At 43.4% G+C, this 19,470-nt stretch overlaps 1 protein-coding gene across 1 annotated transcript in view; it reads right to left on the reverse strand.

The window, feature by feature from the left end:
- GPRC5C (G protein-coupled receptor class C group 5 member C) overlaps positions 1 to 19,470 on the reverse strand; it is a 102,936-nt gene that overhangs the window by 66,040 nt on the left and 17,426 nt on the right. The window contains exon 2 of the mRNA XM_069199790.1: positions 7,023 to 8,065. Within this exon, the coding sequence (XP_069055891.1) occupies positions 7,023 to 8,031 (1,009 nt within the window). The 5' untranslated portion in view covers positions 8,032 to 8,065. The remainder of the gene's footprint in view (positions 1 to 7,022; positions 8,066 to 19,470) is intronic.

The raw sequence follows: 19,470 nt of genomic DNA on the forward strand, positions 1-19,470 counted from the left end.
AAACACCAGAGGCTTTAAGCACTTCCTGAGAAACATTCTCTATGATGGCTTGGTGTATCTGACAACCATGTTTACCTATAAAGATAATTTTGATACCCTATCATTTGACTTCAGCCACACCATCCAGATGACATTAGATGGTAACGCCTCACTTAGTCATTGTTCTGTGAAGGACAAGAACTTCACACTATGATACTGAGAAGAACTAATTCACAGCAAATGAACAATCAGACATCAGCAGTAGAAATGGAAATGAACACAGATACCAGAAGACCTGATTAACAGAAAGGCCTTCCATGAACCCTGTTGACAGCTCAGCAGAGGTCACGAGACTTCCTGCAGGTGCTGGGCATACAGGATGATCCAGCACTACCTGAAACCCATGCCTATTGACCTCTTAACACTCCAAGATTAAATGTATAGGAATTTGGAAAGGCGTCAGTAACCAACTCCACCATAAACCCAAAAGTAACAGCCTCTTTCAAGACTGCGAGTATAGTTTCAGATCTCGATGTAATACAGAGACAGCAACTATCCAAGTGCTTGTTGCGCCCTTGATGCTCTCTGTTGATCCTGTCTCTTCATTCTGCTTTACCTCTACACAACGTTCCACATAGTGCATGATTGAGTAATCTTTGAAGTCCACATATGCCAACTGGACTTCAATAGCTTTGTTAAGCAATCGATTGAGCCATACCTGCAGAACAGTGCCCAGCGGGTCCATATGCACATCTCTAGATCTAGATCTGAGCACACCCCTATCTCCTGCAGTGTACCCCAATGTTTCATTGTCTCTCTAATTAAATTTTACCTGTGCACATAGCATCTAGGAGTCATGCTAACCAACAAGGACTTAAGAAACCACCAGTGCATGTGTGACATTTCTCTATATGAAAGTCTCAACTACAAATTATATTGATCACGTGAAGGACTCCCATATTCTGATCCAAGCCTGCATGCCCAAGGCCTATCAGAAACTGAAACCCACCAAGACAGAATTTGTGCTCATAGCCAGTGACTTCAAACAATCAAAGGTACATCTCTAGCTCACTGAGATAAACCTTACGCCTTCAACCCCCGACTCGTCCACATGTGGCAAGTTTCTGGGATAGCACATTAACTTCAACCACAGTTTCAAGGTCAAATTACTCAAAATACAACAACTACCTTTCATGAATTGACCTTTATCCTTCATATTGAAAGCAGACCTAAGAACTGCCATCTAGGCGCTAGAGGCTAGCCTGTTCAGATCTTGACAGAGGGAAGGTCCTCGGACCGGTAACATCCTTGAAATCCACCAGACTACACTGAAGAACATCCTCCGTCCAGCACCATGCCTCATTGAATGTCTGCAAGAACAACAAGAACCCTCAGAGATCTGTGACCCCACCTAACCTCAATATTCACCTTTTGAGGCCTACTGTATACCAGGCAGTTAAGCCAGGCACCCCTCCGCTGTACAAGATTTATTGTTGATTTGTAATTAGGATTAGCTAAGAATGCACTTTATAATTCACATCTATTTGTATCTATCTAAGTGTAACTATTTATGAGTATAACTCGGTCCGGAAAAAAACCCATCAGACATCAAATTCAAACGCGCAGGTTAATCAGATTTGTCAGAAAATAACTCAACTCATCTTGGAGAAATTACGTCTGCTGGGAAATAAGAGTACAGTAAAGCCGTGGGTGAGGACCGAGATGAATGAATTTAAGCACCTTCACAGAGGCGGAGTACTGAGTAATGCAAAGGTTGGTGACGCAAAATATTCTAGTTCAATCAGGAAAGGGTGGAAGTGGGGTAAGGGAAAGGTGAGGCTACAGTAAAATTAGAGGTAGCCAAGAGAAAATGAGAGGATCCCACTTCTTACAGGACTTCGGAGGGGGTAAAAGCTACTTTAAACTAAAGCAAATATGGCATGGTAGAAACACATACATTACTTGTTTTACGGATCCACTGAGGTCATTAATGTATGCCAACACTGCTTTTGAATCATAAGGCCTAAGACTGTGCGACAAAGATGGCTCTAAGTGCAGTGCTTAATTTGTGCTTGTTGTTTCCGCTGCGGAGCACCGGCACTTATTTCTGAGGACCGGCGTTTAGTTTTCTGTATCAAGCATTTATTGAGAGCACAAGACACGTGGGAAAGACGGAGGAAGAGAAAAACGAAAAAGCGTCAGGAAGGGGAAAAGCAGGAAGCTGACATGGTAAGCAGAAGGGGCAGGGAGTGGCTGTAAACGGACTGAAGAGGCCCGAGGTGGCTTCAGGATTACACTGCCTCAGTATTATGTGCTCGCACTTTTAATTGCAGCAGCCGCGTGTTTAAGAGGACAGCTTTAAGCACCGGCTCCTTTTTATTTACAAATTAAGCACTGTCTAAGTGACAGTAAAAGCTGCAGCAGTGTGTGAATTGTGTGACCTGTGCAATCTTTCATTGACATTTCAAAATGGAAAATAAGAAAACAAAATGAAACCAGAAGTAAACACATGCTTGTTAACCAGAACTGCAGATGTCCGTAGTCTGGATGCGATGTCTAATGTTGTAACAGGGGTAACAGTCACTGGCGTAACAAAGGCCTCCACAGCCCCCGCGGTGCTGGGCGAGCTCTGGGGACACCCTCAGCACAGTACACTGTGCATGGGCGGTGGGCATCTGGCCTGAGAGCCTGAGAGCTCCTGACTGGGTGGGGGAATGTGCCTCTCCATGTACTTTGCAGGGGGCCCCCCACGTTTCGTTACGCCACAGGTAACAGTGGGTATGACAGATCTATTTGATAGCTCAATGAGCAGTGGAGCTTCATGTCCATACATTAAGCTTCAAGGGTTATTTCATATTTAGCCACCTCTCCTTTTTAACGCATGCTTTGTTAGTACATTTTGCTGACATAAAGAGTGCGCCATTTTTACCCTGCCCCCATTATCGTATCTTAAGGCTGGATTGAAGAAGCGTTTACTCTCCACCCAGACTAATTATAAAGATCGTAATTAAAGGACTTATACTAAGTGCAAAATACCGATAGATGGGAAGCTTGCACGGTGCTATTTCACATTGTAAAGCAAAAATGAATATCTCACTTAAAATAAAGTGTTCAGTTTATGACCCTCTCCTTTGATTGAGTCTGCGTCAGGAATTATAGCACACTAAGGACAGACTCCAGAGTTAGCAGGAGGGCCTGCCTAAGCTAAGCACCCTTCACAATATGCCTGTTTATAGATAGCTGTGACTGCCTGCTCTAGTTAAATGGTATACACAATGCAGCAGTCACACCGTGTTTACACCTACACTTTCTGTCTCATGGTATTATTCACATAACACAGTCTTGTAGGTCCCGCCTAAGAGAGTGAATGCTCTATCTGTAGCGAGGTATACATTTATCTTACTATTGGTTGGCTTTCTTGCCACTCACATTTGATTGCTTCTTATTTGTTGACCTTCTTGACCTTTCATTCCTCTTTTGGTATGTGTCCCTTCCCCTGGAGCATGGACCTATTACTTGTGTTTGCTACCACTCCCTTTTCAGGTGCTACTTTTTATTTTAGTGTAAGCATCCTATGCACGCATACGTTTTCCAACTGTTTCCTTCATGTACTTCTTGCTGTTTTCTCTGTGTTTCTCCCCTTGTTCTCTCTCCCTCAGCTGCCGATTTGCAATCTACCCATCAGACCCCTTCTGTTCTTGCTTCCACCAACTCTCCTCCATTGCCTGTGTGCTGGCTCCTCCACCCACCTACCCTATATGTTTAATGTGCTTTCCCAGCCTCATCATCCCACCCTCTGTTTTCATGTGCTTACCTATCCACGCCCATCCTCAATTACCCATGTGCTTCTTGATTCCCCATCCTCCATTGTCTGTGTGCTTCCCCATTGTTGTCTCTAGCTTGACCTTCTCTCCCACCAGCAATGTGCTCCTGTACCACCCTCCCTCCATGCTTCCTCTTCCTCTAACTGCTATTAATTCCAACCCACGGCCCTGTTTATTTGATTTAAAAAAAAAAAAAACACATTAGCGCTATATCAAACAAGCGCATTAGTGCTTTTTTTAAACAAGCATTGGCAAGGTCAATAGATTTTGCCTCTGACAAAGTTATTGGTTTTATCCATTTATTTTTAGACTATTGCACAGCAGCATGCAACATAACTTAAAAGAAAAAAAACACTATGTCTTGGGCAACGCTGGCTACGTCATGGCATAATCTTTTTTTTTTTTTAACTTTAAGCCATGTTTAACAGCACTGCAGGTCGGGCTGCTATGCAACAGTCTAAAAATACATTGACATAACCAATAGCTTTCACCAAGGCGAAATCTATTAGCTTTGACACTGCTTGTTTTTATTGGTAGGCACAGGGGCATTAAGCTATTTGCCGGGTTCCCCACTCCCAAGTTTGGCAGCTCTGGCCATTACACCACGTCCTCTCACCACCAGGGGAGGAATATAATTGAGAGTAATATAACTGTTCGCAAGAGGTGAGAACTGTTAGAAGAGACAGATAAATACGACCTCTGAGTCAACAGCTGCTAAAAAACATACAACTTGTGTCTGTGAAGCCAGGCTCTGCAACTGCTGGTGAGATGGAAACACGTCTTATTATTTAGTTAGAAAACGCAGTTTTATATCACATAAGAATGGAGTAATCTGAATCTCGATTGTTCCCTCTAGTACAAGGTTTCTGAGAACAGAATCGAGCTTAAATCAAATATATGCAAGTTATTGATTTCCCTTATGTTTTTTTGCAGTTTTATAAGGACTGAAACAAATATATAATAAGGAAAAGTACCCCATGAAAGTGTTGTACCCAGTGAAGGACAGTGACGGAAGCAGTACTTGGCCCATGCTCTAATGGATTGACTGAAAAACTGGAAGACAGTGAAATCCATGCCACTGCCCAAAAAGAAGCAAGGAAATCAGAGTGAACCGTCTGTAAGTAAGTGACAGGCAGGCTTCAAGCCCTTTTTATTAAATTGTTTGTTTACAAGAGATTGCGCAAGTGCTTTAGGGGCAAAGCTAAAAAAACACATTTTGCACAACTTTTTTTTTCACTAATTCATGCTAGATAGGTAATTAAAAAGAAAAAAGACTTGCCTCATTTTGTTGAAGCATGCATCCATGTTGGCAGTGTGCCTTCAAAATTACATGACGGCTGTGTCATAGTACTTTTTTTTAAACATAATTTTCAGCTGTTCTGAACAGCAATCATGCCGCAGTAGAGCATTGCTAAAATCACTTTCCAAAGTTCTCATAGGCCAGACCTATTGGCTTTGCCAATTCTTGTTAAGCTAATGAGAACATCCTGCAAATATTGCTGCTGCTCTTGATATTTGGCAGTGTGTCCGTCTAACCTAAGCGAATACTAACCTGAGACAAATAGTGCTGAGCTTCCAGTGTGTCTTCCTAAAATAAGAAAAGATACAACTAGTGCAGTGTTTAGTGTGTGCCTGTCTACACTAATCAAATAACATAATCTATACAGTATACCTGGTAGCACTAATTGTAATTACATTCCAAACGTTTGCTAGTTGGCACTCTTGTAAAAAAAGGCTTTGTCAGTTTGAAAAACTTTTACATGGGTAATACACAACAGCAATTGCTTGAATGTATCTGGCACTAAGGTCTTAATATTAGTAATAAACTTCCCCAGTGCTATATGATTTATCACTGAAATATCAACTTTAAATATGTTGTGGGAATTTAACCCTCAGCTTATCAGTTCTGAAAATACACACATTCTCGTTCTGAAGACCCATTTTTCAATTTTGGTATGGACAGATTAATTCGGTCAAGCAAAAGCTTCTAATTTAGTAGGCTGGACTGGACCCAGGAGAGCTACTTTCAGGCAGCCGAAGAGCTACCAGTAGATAGAAGCCTGGTTTACACTAAGTACATGTTACAGTATTTGCAGTCTGCACCTATCCTAGTTCAAACAGAGATAGTGTCGTATTTTCCTAGTGGAAACATGTCTGGATTCACTAGCAGAGGCAAAAGTTCAGCACTTATAGTCAGTCTCTATTTCAGCTGCAAACTATATAAAAACACTAACGTGTAAATTAAGCTACAATATAATATCACATATAAAAATCACCAAACAAAACTAATTAATTTGTTGGTGCCTGCTTCATGGGCTGTGTCAGTTAGACTTGAGACATCGGGTGTGGCAGGTTAGCACATTAATTACTTGCTACATATCATTATGGAGCAAGGATTTCAAATTCCTGACGTCATGAGTGTTCATTCGGAATCAAAGAGATCAAAGATAACATCTCTGAGCGTATTGCATAAAGTGCTCTGGGGAGAAAGTGTATTAGTGATACATATGTGGTGCCAGCATGTTCTCTGGGGGGCGTGCTCTTATTTGCATGGGGGTTTGGCTCCATGCAAATAAGGGAAACAGTTTGCCTCTGTGCCGTATTATGGACACAAAGACACAAAGATGCCACCAGTAGGCACAGTGACTGTAAGCCACAAAGAGATGGCTCACAGTCGATGCGCTGCTGAAGGAACCCTCTGAAAGTGAGTAAAATGGGTCCCATGGACCCCACCTCAGACATCCCTCCACAGCCACTGACTGCATCCACCTACCTACAGATGAATCTCTGCCCACCCCTGAAAGTGCAGGGGAGGTGCTGCCTGCAATATTAAAGGCGGATTGGCTGGTTCAATCAGCCGGCCATCATTTACTAAAGCGGCGCCCCAGGACAAGGTTACACATACCTGGGGACAGCATAATATTGGTAATACAGTGCACTCTCCAACTACCACCGACTCAGCTACTTACAGGTGCATCACAGGACAAATAGGGACAATGCACCCTTACTATAATATGGCCTCAAGTTTGCTCCAAACACATTTATTGAATTTATTTTAGAGTAGTGCTGTTTTTTTCAAGATTGGGATTTCATATGAATAAGTGACTGGGAACATGATGTACCTGAAAGATTTAATGCTGCACAGAACTGTACCATAACTGTAAGGCATAACTATGTGATAACTAATAATATCTCACTTCGACTATTACAGACTCTTACCTGCTGAAGGCTCATCCATCGAAAATGCCTTATTTTCGACAAACATATTTTGGGACTTCTGCTGCTCCTTGAGAATGGTCTCGTAGCCCACCCCCCTCGTAGGGTACACGTCTTCATCAAAAGCCTGTTGCAAGCCAGGCTTTGTGATTTGGGATATCTCTGGAATGATGTAGAAAAAGAGGAAGGTCCAGGCATTGGACACCAAGGCGATTGACAATGTTGGGTCATTCCAGAGCGATGACCCTCTTTGCATGTTACCATAGACATACATCACAATCCAGACAATCCAAATAGCTATGGACATGATTGTGGTGAGGAGGATGAAGATCCCATGCTTCTTCCAATGCTTGTATTTTCCATTGAAGATTGGCCATGTGGTCAAAAATGTGGCTAATATAAGGAACATGACATAGATGAGAGCCATCACAAAGTCCATGTTCAAAATGCTGCATGGATCTTGTATCGGGGGCCGTCCTATGGTGATAGTCAGCCACTCTGTGTTGATGATGACCTCCACCATGGCAAGACCAACAGCAATGGCAAAGATCCACCATCCACGTGGCCCACTGTTCTTTCTCACTAGGAAGTTTAAGCTGATGGCATGGGCCCACAAGCATGAGAAACAGATCCCAAAGAGGACCCCAAAGAGGAACCTTCTGGAAGCACAGGTAGAAAAGTAGGGCTTGACAATGAAATCAAAGACAATACCGAAGAGTCCCAAGGTGGCGAAGAGGAAGAAGACTTGAGTACCGATCAGGCTCTTCTTTCTGGAGTCCTGGACAAAGGGGATGCTGGCCACCAGGATGATGAGAAGGACGAAGCAGGAGACAATGCCAGCACTGGCTATGGCTTCTAGCACTATTCCCCATGCTGCATTCAGGTCACACAGGTTATAATAGATGGGCAAGAGGCCCGCCCCACATCCAGCTGGAGCAGATGTTTGCCCCTCACTTGTGGTGAAGGTTACAAGAAGGCACAGGGCTGACAGAAGATCTGCCAACCGCCCCATCTTGGATCTTGACCAGTGGAAGACTCTTTAACACCTAAAAAAAAAGAAAATAAATGTTATCACTTTGCCCAAACAGTGCATTTGTTCACTTTAGAAATGGTGATGATGATGGGGATTTCATTGAAAATGCAAAGAAATCATTGTAGAAAATCGTGCAAATTAAGTGGCCAAATGCAAACAAATGCAGTTAATTTTCTGCTCCTTAACATGTGATTGAAAGGAAGACACACTTTGAACTATAATTCACATGACAAAAGTTAGTTTTCCTATACTTCTAAGCCCATGTCTGCCTCCAAGTATCCATGCGGGGATATTTATTCGGGGTGAGCGAAGCTGATGGCTTTTCACTACAGGGAATTCTGTGGAGTTGGTTAATAACTCAGTGGAATTCCATGGAGGCGGAGTTCCGTGTGCTGCAGAGTGGCTCTAAATGCAACCTATCTCAGAAGAGCTAAGCAGGGTCGGGCCTCATTTGGCCTGAACCTGCTTAGCGCTTCCAAGATTGGGCACATTCAGGACAGGGCCACAGGCAGCAAAAGCTGCCATTTCAGCTCATTGGTGCACAGGGTGTACAGTCCGTGCACATGGGGAAGGCTGGTGCGCAAGAGTCCTGAAATGACATATTTCGCTGCCTAAGGCCCTGGCCTGAATTCAGACCAGGGTTGTACGCAGCCACAGCTGCAGTTTCAGGCCTCTTGTGCACCGGTCTGCCCCATGTGCAGTTCAAAAACTCCATTACCTCTGCCAGTGGAGCGGAGCTCACCGCCCACCCCTGATATTTATGAAGATTCAATGAACTCTTACCTTGATCCTACTATACCTGCTCAAACATGCATGACAATGATAGTCAGAAGTTGTACTCCTTTTACTACCTATGGATGATCAGCTCATTTTCATAAAACTACCTACAGGCCTGGCCTTGGCTGTCTAGTAGAACAATAAGAACACAAGTTAGGCTAAAACCATTTACCAGACATGGAGGCTTAGATCATCTTTCCATTTTAAAAGAACCCTTTAGTGGATGCGATTGTCTCATTGAAATATGGATTAAAATACCGTAACCGACCTCCCAATGCTTTGTTAAGCTTTTTTTTTACTTTCAACCCAGCTCATGATCAAACTCGTAATCCACAGAAGTGTTTTAGACGTTTTCCACAAGCAAAGGTGTACACACTTTCCCCTTGATATTTAAAATGTATTTCTTAATAAATGCAATAATCACATAATGAACCTACCTTTCTAAATACTTATTGTAAATGAAATATGTTCAGTCAACAGACAATAGCAGGCTCTGTAGCTTTGGAGTGCTTCGGGTAATGTGATGCGCTCAGCAGTGGTTGATATTCCCTCATTAATCAGCTGAATTCGTTTCGCAGACGTACAGGTTGATATGACATCAACATTCACACCCTCCTAAGATTCCGACTTAAAGCACATGAAGATGTATACTTTAATATCGTCTCTTAAGAAACAGGTTTCCTGTACACCCACGAGCCCTGTCCTCCCATGTACACTCTGCTGAGCTCCCATTTATATGCAATCTCAGCATGGTACCTGCCTAACCACAGTCTCATTCCAGAGAGGGAGATAAGAGGTGAATGGCGGGGAATCTTAATTGTCAGATACATGTAAGGCATTATTGTTTGGTGAAAGGCTCATCTTCGTCACTGACAGGAGAATGGAGCAGAAGCTAGTTTTTCTTTCACAGGTTTTGCCTGTACAGTAGGGTGACATTCGTTATCATGTTTAGATCTGAAAGACAAAGCCCACAACTCTCCATAATTTCAAAATACACGCAGGCTTCAAGAGCTGATGTAACTGAGAGTGGACCTCACGTCCTAACTGACCCAGTGCGCATAGACATTCTTTAAGTACCATCAGCTGAAGAGGGATCTGGTATATGAGGCTCAGGGCGCTCTCCTCTTTCTCACTAGTCTAGAACAAATAAACTAAGATACTGTACATTTCGAAAAAAACGTTAATACATAGCCCTTAAGCTGGGTTTATTGTTGATTTTGTTTGCATTATAGATGAATAAAAGAGCAATCCCACTGTATTAGTCTCTAGGTATAAGTAAATAAATAATTAAATACATAAGATGGACTGAGTCAACCTGCAAGGTCGGGTATTCTCTTCTGCACTGGGGGCTGGTGTGGATTTCTCTGTGGTATTAGCATCTCATATTGTATTTCTCATACTGCCTCAGGGCCCTAGACACAATTGCTTGTAAAAAGTACTTTAAGGCTCTGTTGGAGGCTGGCCCTCTATGTAGTGCACAAAACCAAGTACACTGTGCAGAGGGTCCGGAAAACCACATGTTAGTTTTCAGGGGTAAAATATCAGACCACCTAATGCTCTAAGGTAGCTGGTCGAGCAGCTAGGCTAATCCAGGACATGTGCTAAGTATTTGCTGTACTCACACATCCAATCATGCACCACACACACCCACTGAATACCTTGAGACCAGAAATTATAAAAAACACTTCAGTCTTTTACAGAATTTTTAATACCAAAGTCTTTAGAATAGGTTAAGTACTTTTTTTGTTATGACTTTTTAAAGTTTTAGCAAAGTTAATCTTTCTGTGCGTAATTACGCACCATTGGAATCAATAGGCAGTCACTTTTAAAATGCATTAAAAATCATATGGCTGAGTTACCAGTCTCTTCATTTGCAGGGTGGTCACAGTGGTCGGTGGACACCTTGTGCCAACTGGAAAGCTTCGGAAGCTCCGCTTCCGGCAGGAGCAGCGTTGGAAAAGTTCTTGGCACAGGCACAGGGCCATCTGGATGGACCACTTGGAAAAGGGGCTGATTTGCAAATTCAAAGTGGTGCCTGGGGGTCCCCTTTGGCTATTGAGGTCACAAGGGGTTGGGGACCTGGGGAAAACAGCAGAACCCTCAATGCAAGGCTCAGGTCGGCCAGGTGCAGGGCGTTTTGGAGGTCTTGGATGCTGTGCGCAACAAAGTCCACTGGAGCTGGAGGTAAGTCTCTTTGTGGGTCGCTTGCAGGCCAACAGGGGCACTCTGGTCCTAAGGTCCAGGGTGTTCCTGAAGTACCTCGACTGGGGCTTTCTTCTGATCCTTTGTCAGCTCCAGGGGAGCTGGTTTTCTCCTGGTCAGATGTCAGCTGACCAGGGCCCAGGGTATTGCTCTAGCTCGGCCACTGGGGGTCACAGCATCACTAAACTTGGTACAGTTGGGAGGCACTTCTGGACTGTCATCTGTGTATCATTGGGTCCAGCTGTGTCTTCTGGTCATGGAGATATCAGCAATTCAGTGAAGTGTCCTTCACTGGTTTCCTGGTCTTTTGTAGTTGACTTGCTTTTCTTGAGTGGTGCCTCCACTCAGGAGGGAGATCTGGGGTGATCCTTGAAGCCTGGAGGTCCCCTGAGATTCTTGGGGTCGGTCCAGTGTTGAGCTCCTCCTCTGTCGTGAATGTAGGGACTTTGGTGCAGCAAGAAGGAGTCTTGGAGTCTCTTCTGGTGCAGCAGGTCCTCAGTTCTCGTCCTGGTGGTTTCTCTGGTGCTGGTCTTCTTGTATTCTTGGAATCCTTTTTGATTCTCAAATCTTGGTCTAGGGAAGCCCACTAAATACTGAATTTAGTGGGCGTTTTAGGGGGAACCTAGTAGTGTCCGATGGGGCACTTACCCTTGGGGGGCTACACCCACTATAGTGATCACTTCCTTTGCGAATGGTCACTTCCCTAAACCTCATTGGCTGTTTCTCTCCATTCCAAGATGGAGAAATCTGAATCAGAGGGTACACTTCGCATGCAAGCCCTTGGGGGTGGTGCATGCTCAGTGAGGCCACCCCTCCTACCTTTTGTCTGGTTTCCCGCCTTTGCTCCTGCCAAAAGTGGGGGTGTACAAAGGGGGAAGCCCTCTGCTGCTAGCAGCAGGCCTGGAGGCTCGAGTTTCAGGGGCAGTAGCACTTTGAAGCTCACCGCCAGGGTGTTGCACATTCCTGAGGGAGGGGGAGTTAGCTCCTCCACCCAGAAAGGGCATTGTCTTACAAACCAAAGAGCCAGGGCTCTCCCCCAGGTTTGTATATTGGCTGTCTGGAGTGGCAGCTGGATGGAACCAGCCAGCAACTCTGCCAATTAGAGTTATTTTTTGCAGGGAGCACCTCTAAGGTGGGCCCTGGGTACATTTAGGGTTAGATCCAATACTGGTATCAGTTTGGATTTAATATTCTGAGTTGCTCGATACCAAACAACCCAGGGTACAGAGTGGCCATTATGTAGCTGGGGAACTCTTGTTTGACCAGTGCCCAGTACATACATTAAAATGGCTGCCCTGTTGACTCACTATGTCTTAGGTTTAGCAAGGACACAGTGGGGGCATATTACTCATGCACCTATGCCCTCACATATCGTATGGTGCACCCTGCCTTAGGGCTGAAAGGCCTGCTTTAGGGGTGACTTACCTATAACATATGCAGTGTATGGTGGACAGGGCACACAGAGAGTGTGCCATGTCGAGTTTATCCTTTTAGAGCTGCCCCAGTACACTCAGCCTGCAATGGCAATATTGGGTGCATCTGGGTACAGGGCTCTTGGGGGTGGCACAATCAGTGCTGCTGCCCCCAAGGGCCTTCTCTTAATATATCTTGCCCTGGGTACTGGGGTACCTATTTACTAGGGACGTACAGGGGTATTTAGGAGTATAACCAATTGTGCCAAGCATCACAACAGTTTTAGGGAAAGAGCTCTGGCCCAGGTAACCTGTTTAGCAGGGGCCCTGGGCCCTACCAACTTCTAGAACACATCGACATCAGGCAAAAAGTGGGTGCTAACCATGCAAAAAGATGCCTCCTCCCACAGGCTCCCTTGGTATTTTAGACTCCCCACTGTCATTTGCTGTCAAGCAATCAAAACCTGCACTGGAGGGTGGCAACTGATGTAGGCTCTGGTACAACAGAAAAATATACCTACCACACATAATAAAGATGAATTTACAGCTAGACATAATTCTGTTGAGAAATACTTCCTAAGTACCCATTTGCCAAAGTGAATAGGTCTTACCTGACCTTCTGAAAATAAAAATGCATGCTGAACAGCATCTGTAGCAAGCATTGTAAAAGCCAATAGATCTCATCTATGGTAAAGATAATGGTTTTATAAATTTCTTTTAGCCATGTTGGACAGCAATGCAGCTGCTGTGCCCCACGTCTAAAAGAAATTAAGCACTATGACATTGAAAGTAAGAAATAAAAGTACGACGAGGCAGCCAGAGCTGACTGCGAGATTCAGGGATCCATTTTGTTAGTATGGGATTATTCCTGCCTTTACAAAAAACAGAGATTAAATATATAACATCCAAGCTGAAGTGCGCTGTCTTGGCCTACATCAAGACAATGTCAAAAGAGCAAGGAACACAGCAGAATCTGCATCTTAAAAAGTCACCTTAGAGTGACTTTTGAGCACTTTATTTTTTCTTGGGGGATGGAGGGGGCAAGCAATGAAGGGTGGGGGTGGATGTGGCATGCAACAACAAAGGAGGGCCAGGTATGAACCAGACAAGCAACAACGCAATTCAAGGGAAGAGGGGCAAGCAATAATGTAGAAGGGAGGGGGAGGATGGTGAAGCATGTAAAAGGAAATATACTGTGCCTCAGAAAGCGATGGAAGTGAAAAGACACTGGACAGGGGCAGCAGTACTTTGGCCATGCTCCAGGGAAGGGACAAACACATGAAGAGGAAGTGATGCTGGTTGGCTCTTTGGTACCAAAGGTCAGCAAGGAAAAGAGAGTGATGATGAAGCCAACCACTGGTAGAGGTAAAGGGAGGTGAGGGTGACTTTGTGAGGTGGGTAGAAGTAAAAGGAGGTCAGGGTGGCTTGAGGGTTCAGAGGTAGGTAGAGGTAAAGGAACATGAGGGTAACTTGAAGGTTAAAGGATGGGTCAAGGCAAACGGAGTTGAGGATGAGTTCAAGGGTGAGTAGAGGTAAAGGGAGGTGAGGGTGGCTTGAGTATTCAGGGCTGGGTAGAGATAGAGGTGAGGGTGACTTGACAGTTCAGGGTTGGGAAGAGGTGGAGCAATGGTCTTCAATCTATGGGGTGTGACCTGCGGGGGGCCGTAAAGTCATGGGAAGGGGGCGTGCTTTGCCCAGCCTCACTTCTTCATGAAATCAAAAAGGTTTGCTCTTTGTTTCTGGAAAAGACAACCATCCCAGAACAATTAATTCCTATAGTTAAAATGCTTCAAGTGAAGTGTCATTCAGGGAGTGTCCTGTCCTGTGAAACCAAAGCCAAGCCAGGGTGCCTGCTTGCCTGAAAGAAGTGCAAATGTGCACTATGATTGAATCTGCAAATATAAAGGTTAATCTGAAAATGTAAAGGAAGCTTTGGAGCCCTTACTGACTATAATTGGTTAGATCACTGGAAGTTCTATGATAATCTAGATTTATAATTTTTGAGTGGTAGTGCAAAGAGTTAACAACTGAGCTGTGAAGTGTGTGCTTTTAATTGTATTTACATAGTGCTTCCTGCTCTGAAGAGGTGTGGAAGGGACAGTTATGTAAAAAATACATACATTACATACTGACTGGGTATTACTAAAATATATATATTGGAAGCACCATTTTATTGTAAAATGTTTTGCACATTGTATAGCAGTCTATCTTATACTGTGTGTAATGCAATTATAAAATAATGATTTACATACTCACAGTGTTTTCTGTCACAGGATGTGTGTGGCCTCATAGCACTAAAAATACACAAGTCACTCTTCTCCACTGCATCAAAGCAAGATTTAATTCTGTGGCTCTCTGGTTACACACAGACCTCTGCAGTGCATTAACAAATAGAGGTTTCATAATGTACTGTAGTGCATCGGTTCCCAACCTGTGGTCCGTGGCCCCCCAGGGGTCAGTGACACATTCCCAAGGGGTCCAGTAGGAAGGCACGTCTCCAGCTGGGGCCTCTCAAAACACGTGTGTTTTTATATTTATTACTTCCTTTGTACAGCAGTTTTAAAAATACTGCAAAGTCCCTTGTACATCCTGCAGCTTTCAGGCAAAAATAAAAGCGTTAGGATAACTTTGGTGATTAAAATACCTGCTATAGAGAGATGGACGTTTAGTTTATTGGCACTTTTTACTCATCAAAGCTAGCGTACATAGTTAATATACCTGCTGCAAAGAACAGGAATCATGCAAAAAACATCATTTTATGTGCATAGCACAGTGGTACTGTTTTTCTGACGGAGATTCTTTTGTTACTGTGCAGTTCATAAGTTACATTTGTAATCTAGCACAGTGAGCTATGAACTACCATCAAAGAGCTGCATACAAACTACATGACACAAACTAGAAATTTATGTTTTTTCCCAGTTTTTCATTTACCTTATGCTGCTAAAAATGGTTTGCTTCCATACAAATACATTATTCTTATTAAAGTTAATACTCACCACTGTGCTATGTTCTGAATCCTTAGTTTGTGCTTCCCCAGACCAACCACTATTAGAAAATGTCTACCAGTGTGGATGACATGTGAATCCTACACAGTGTAGTCCCCTGTAAAGTGCTTCGATGCCCTACACTGGTATGAGAGGGGCCATTAAAACAAATGAAATACATGGGACAGAGAGGCTATGGAGAGATGAAAGGCCCTTATGGTTTGAATTCCTTTCCCCACCACATATAGATGTGAGAAGGCTTTCTCAGATTTTATGTACCTAAAAAATAAAAACAGAAATTGCTTGGGAAATGTAAATTTGACCTGAGGATTAATCTTTCCTAAATAAAAACCAAACATTGAAAAGATGCAGCGTCAACCTTTCCATTAAAAGTTTTAGATTTTTGTATCATTTTTCAATATATAATAATTATATCTTTAGTAATCTGAGTATTTGTTTGGTGGGCAGTTGTTTGTGTATTTTTTGTGAATTGCTGTTTTAATGTTTGAACGTTAAATTTTACAAATTGCTTTTCGGTCCCTGGCTTCCCGTAGTGATTCTTCAGGAGGTCCTCTTTAGGAGTGAAAAGGTTGGGAACCACTCTTATGGTGCATTTCCCACTGAGTAATAACTTTTTTTATTTATTTTTCATTTAAGATTCCTGATATTTTATTTGTAGCTACTTGACTGTGAAAGACCTGCATACTGAAGTCAACAGCAGCACCAAACTAATATGACCAGGAGTCAGTTTTTGCTAAAATGGAAGCGTCTGTTGTCATAATGTTAAAAATAAAACCCTTTTTAGAAAAACAGTGTGAAAGAACATTAAGGAACCACCTCCTCCCCTGGAATTAAAGAAAGCATCCTACATGGAACTTACAGTTCATCATTAATGATTGTAAATGGTTATGTTTTAATTATGATGAATGGTTTTCAACAACCTCTAGTTCCATGGAGCTATGAAAGCCAAGTTGTCAGCATCCTATGAAATATAGTACGGTTCTCCTTGGATGTTGTCCACTAAAGTTGCAGCCTATGCGTTACAGCCATTATACCCTGGGCCAAAGGAATTTGTGCGGCTGCAGTGATTTTTGCTTAGTTATAGATTTGCAGCAATTACCACATCATCCATCATCTGCTGCATAAACTGCTGATTTTAACAGTAAAATAATAGTTTATAGATAAAGGTTCAAAAGTTACTAAAAAGCAGCAACACATGTTGCCACGCAGCAGAAGGCCCTTTGCAAAGCTGTACTGCTCACCTTTTTGTTGCTTATTGCTGTTTTTTGGTGTTAAGCTGGTACTAATGAGGTGCAAGCAGTGATTGACCGTCTCTCTGGAGAAAAACAGGCACACCCGTCACATTAGTTCAGGAAGGTGTTATCAGACAAATAAGTTTTGTCAATTTATGCTTTGTTTGTGAAAAATAAAGTACCAGTGTGTATTTTTGGGTAATTCTTTTTGGAGACTTTTTGTTTGAACTGTGTGGTAATCCTCTGACACCGACCACAGTCATGCACAAACCTATGGTTTGCTAAACACTGCCTAATATTATTTCCCCCCCGTAAACATGATTTGCTGTTGAAATTGGGGGAATTTATGGGTGACGATGGTTGGCGATGAAGAGAAATACCAGGTTCTAGAAATTTTTGTCTGGGTAGGGGTCCTTACGTCTAAAACTTTTTAACACGGGGAAGGGTCATTGCATCACAAAGTTTGGAGACTCCTGAGGTAGAGGGAGGTGATTGTGATTTGAGGGTTCATGGTTGGGTAGAATTAATGGGCGGTGAGGGTGACTTGATGATCGAGGGGTGGGTAGAGTTAAGGGGATGACAGGGTGATTTGAGGGTCCATGGGTGGGTAGAGATAAATGGAGAGGAGAGTGATTTGAATGTTCAAGGGTGGGTCGAGGCAAAGGGAGATGAGGATGACTTCAGGGTTCCAGGTGGGTACAGATAAAGGGAGGTGAGGGTGACTTCAGGGTTCAGGAATGGGTAGAAGTAAAGGTAGGTAAGGGTGAATATGGGGTTCAGCATGGGTAGAGGTAAAGGGAATAAGGTTGATTTTAGTGTTCGGTGGGTAAAGTTAAAGCAGACACAGAGCGCAGGAAGGGTATTTTTGCAGGTGTCAGAGAAGCAAAAGGCAAAGAAAGCTGGGAAACATATTTACTCTGATGGAGAGCTTAACCAAAAAGCAAAATTTAGTTTCCTAAACGTAGCAGTGAAAGGACACAGTCAGCCAGTCAATAGGAGCATAACTAGTATATGCTCCAGGGTAGGGACAAAACAAGATAGAGAAGGAAAGCCATCGAATAAGCAGCAAGTAAATGAGCAGGACAAGAAAACCACCCAGTGGTAAGCAATGGGCAGGTTCAAAGCTCCTGAAGTTCTTGGTAAGCCCAGAATCCAAAGGAAATACCAGTTCCCTTTTCAGGTTAGACAAGCCTTCGACCGTAACTAATGCTTGTATGCATATCTACTGGAGTGATTACGCATGTTTCTCTTTCACCCTTACCCGCTACACTATGTGAAGTGCTCAGGCACCCTTTCATAAGGTCACAATCACCCTATTCATACAAGCATTGGCAAAGGCAATAGGTCTCGGCTGAATGGCAATTGGATCTGCCAATGTCTTATTCATACAGTACAGCATCACAGCAGATGTTGTTCAGCACGAAGGAAAGATCAAAAATAGAATCAAAATTAAACATGATGATATGGTGTGTAAATGCATTAAAGACTTGTACAAATACAAATTGAGCAAGCAAAAAGGCCACATCATAGTGCTTTTGTTAATGGAGGCTGAGAGTCAAGGTTGGGGGGTCAGGCAGGGTGGAGGCCTGATAAGCACATAGGCGAGAGACAGCAACATAGAGCGAGTATAGGAGAATCACATAAATGAATGAAAGCAGAGAACAGAAATCAGAGAACATGGTGGGGGACAGTAGAACATGGGTGAGAGAGGGCGACAAGGGGGCGCAGAAACTTATGAGTGAGAGAGCACAACATAAGTGCGGGTAGAGGATAGAAGCACCTGGGTGAAAGAGTGACATGGGGCAGGGAAAGAGAAGCATGTGAGGAAGACAACTAAAAACACACTTGCAGTCTCATCACGTGCTTAAAAAAAATTGTAAATGCAACCAGTGAAAGGACAACAGTCCTTTAGCCATGCTCCATGGGCAGGCCTAAGAAGAGGAAACAAAGCCCACAGGGACTAACAAATAAGAAGCAAATGAGAGTGAAATCATAGCCAACCAATGATAGGCAATGGGCGGTTCACAACCTTACTGCAAGAAAACAAAATGTCTCACAACAAACAGCCTATGTGCTGTTTTAGTCAAGACCTAGAAACTATATAAATTAATAGATACATTGATATGTAACGTATAACCATCATATCACCAAATGTCCCCCCACAGTGTCACATTCATTGAGTTTTTCAAAGAAATAAATCAGCTACAGAACTAGTGGTGCGCAAAGACAGCGGCATAGCAAGGGCCCCATGGGCCCTAGTGCATGCAAGAAAAAAGCCCCCCATAACTGCTGTATGGGAATCTTAATAGCACTTGACTCCAGTGCTAAATTGCCAGCTACTTGTGGACTGGTGCGGCTCAGCAGCAACTCCCAGAAACTGTTCCAGGTACTCCTGCTACCTCTTCTCTCTCACACCCTGCACGCGAGCTACCCCGTGGCAACCAACCTCTTTGATAGGACTATTGGGCCAAAACTACAGTTACCCTTGATGTAAACTGTCTTCACCTTTGGGACAAAAGTGATAATTAAGTTAAGGAAATATATGGTCATATGATTTACGAGTTTATGTTTTTTTTTTTATAAACTAGAACTAAAGTATATTTTGAAAGTGAAAATGATAAGGATGAGTCAGTGTCACCTGTAAGGCTCTGGAAAGAGTGCTCAGCTGCTCTGTTACACCGCTTGCAAGTCACTGAGGGGGTCATTCTGACCCTGGCGGTCCATGACCGCCAGGGCCGGGGACCGCGGAAGCACCGCCAACAGGCTGGCGGTGCTTCCTGGGCCATTCTG

Source organism: Pleurodeles waltl, chromosome 7, assembly GCF_031143425.1.
Source record: "Pleurodeles waltl isolate 20211129_DDA chromosome 7, aPleWal1.hap1.20221129, whole genome shotgun sequence".
Taxonomy (NCBI): Eukaryota; Metazoa; Chordata; class Amphibia; order Caudata; family Salamandridae; genus Pleurodeles; species Pleurodeles waltl.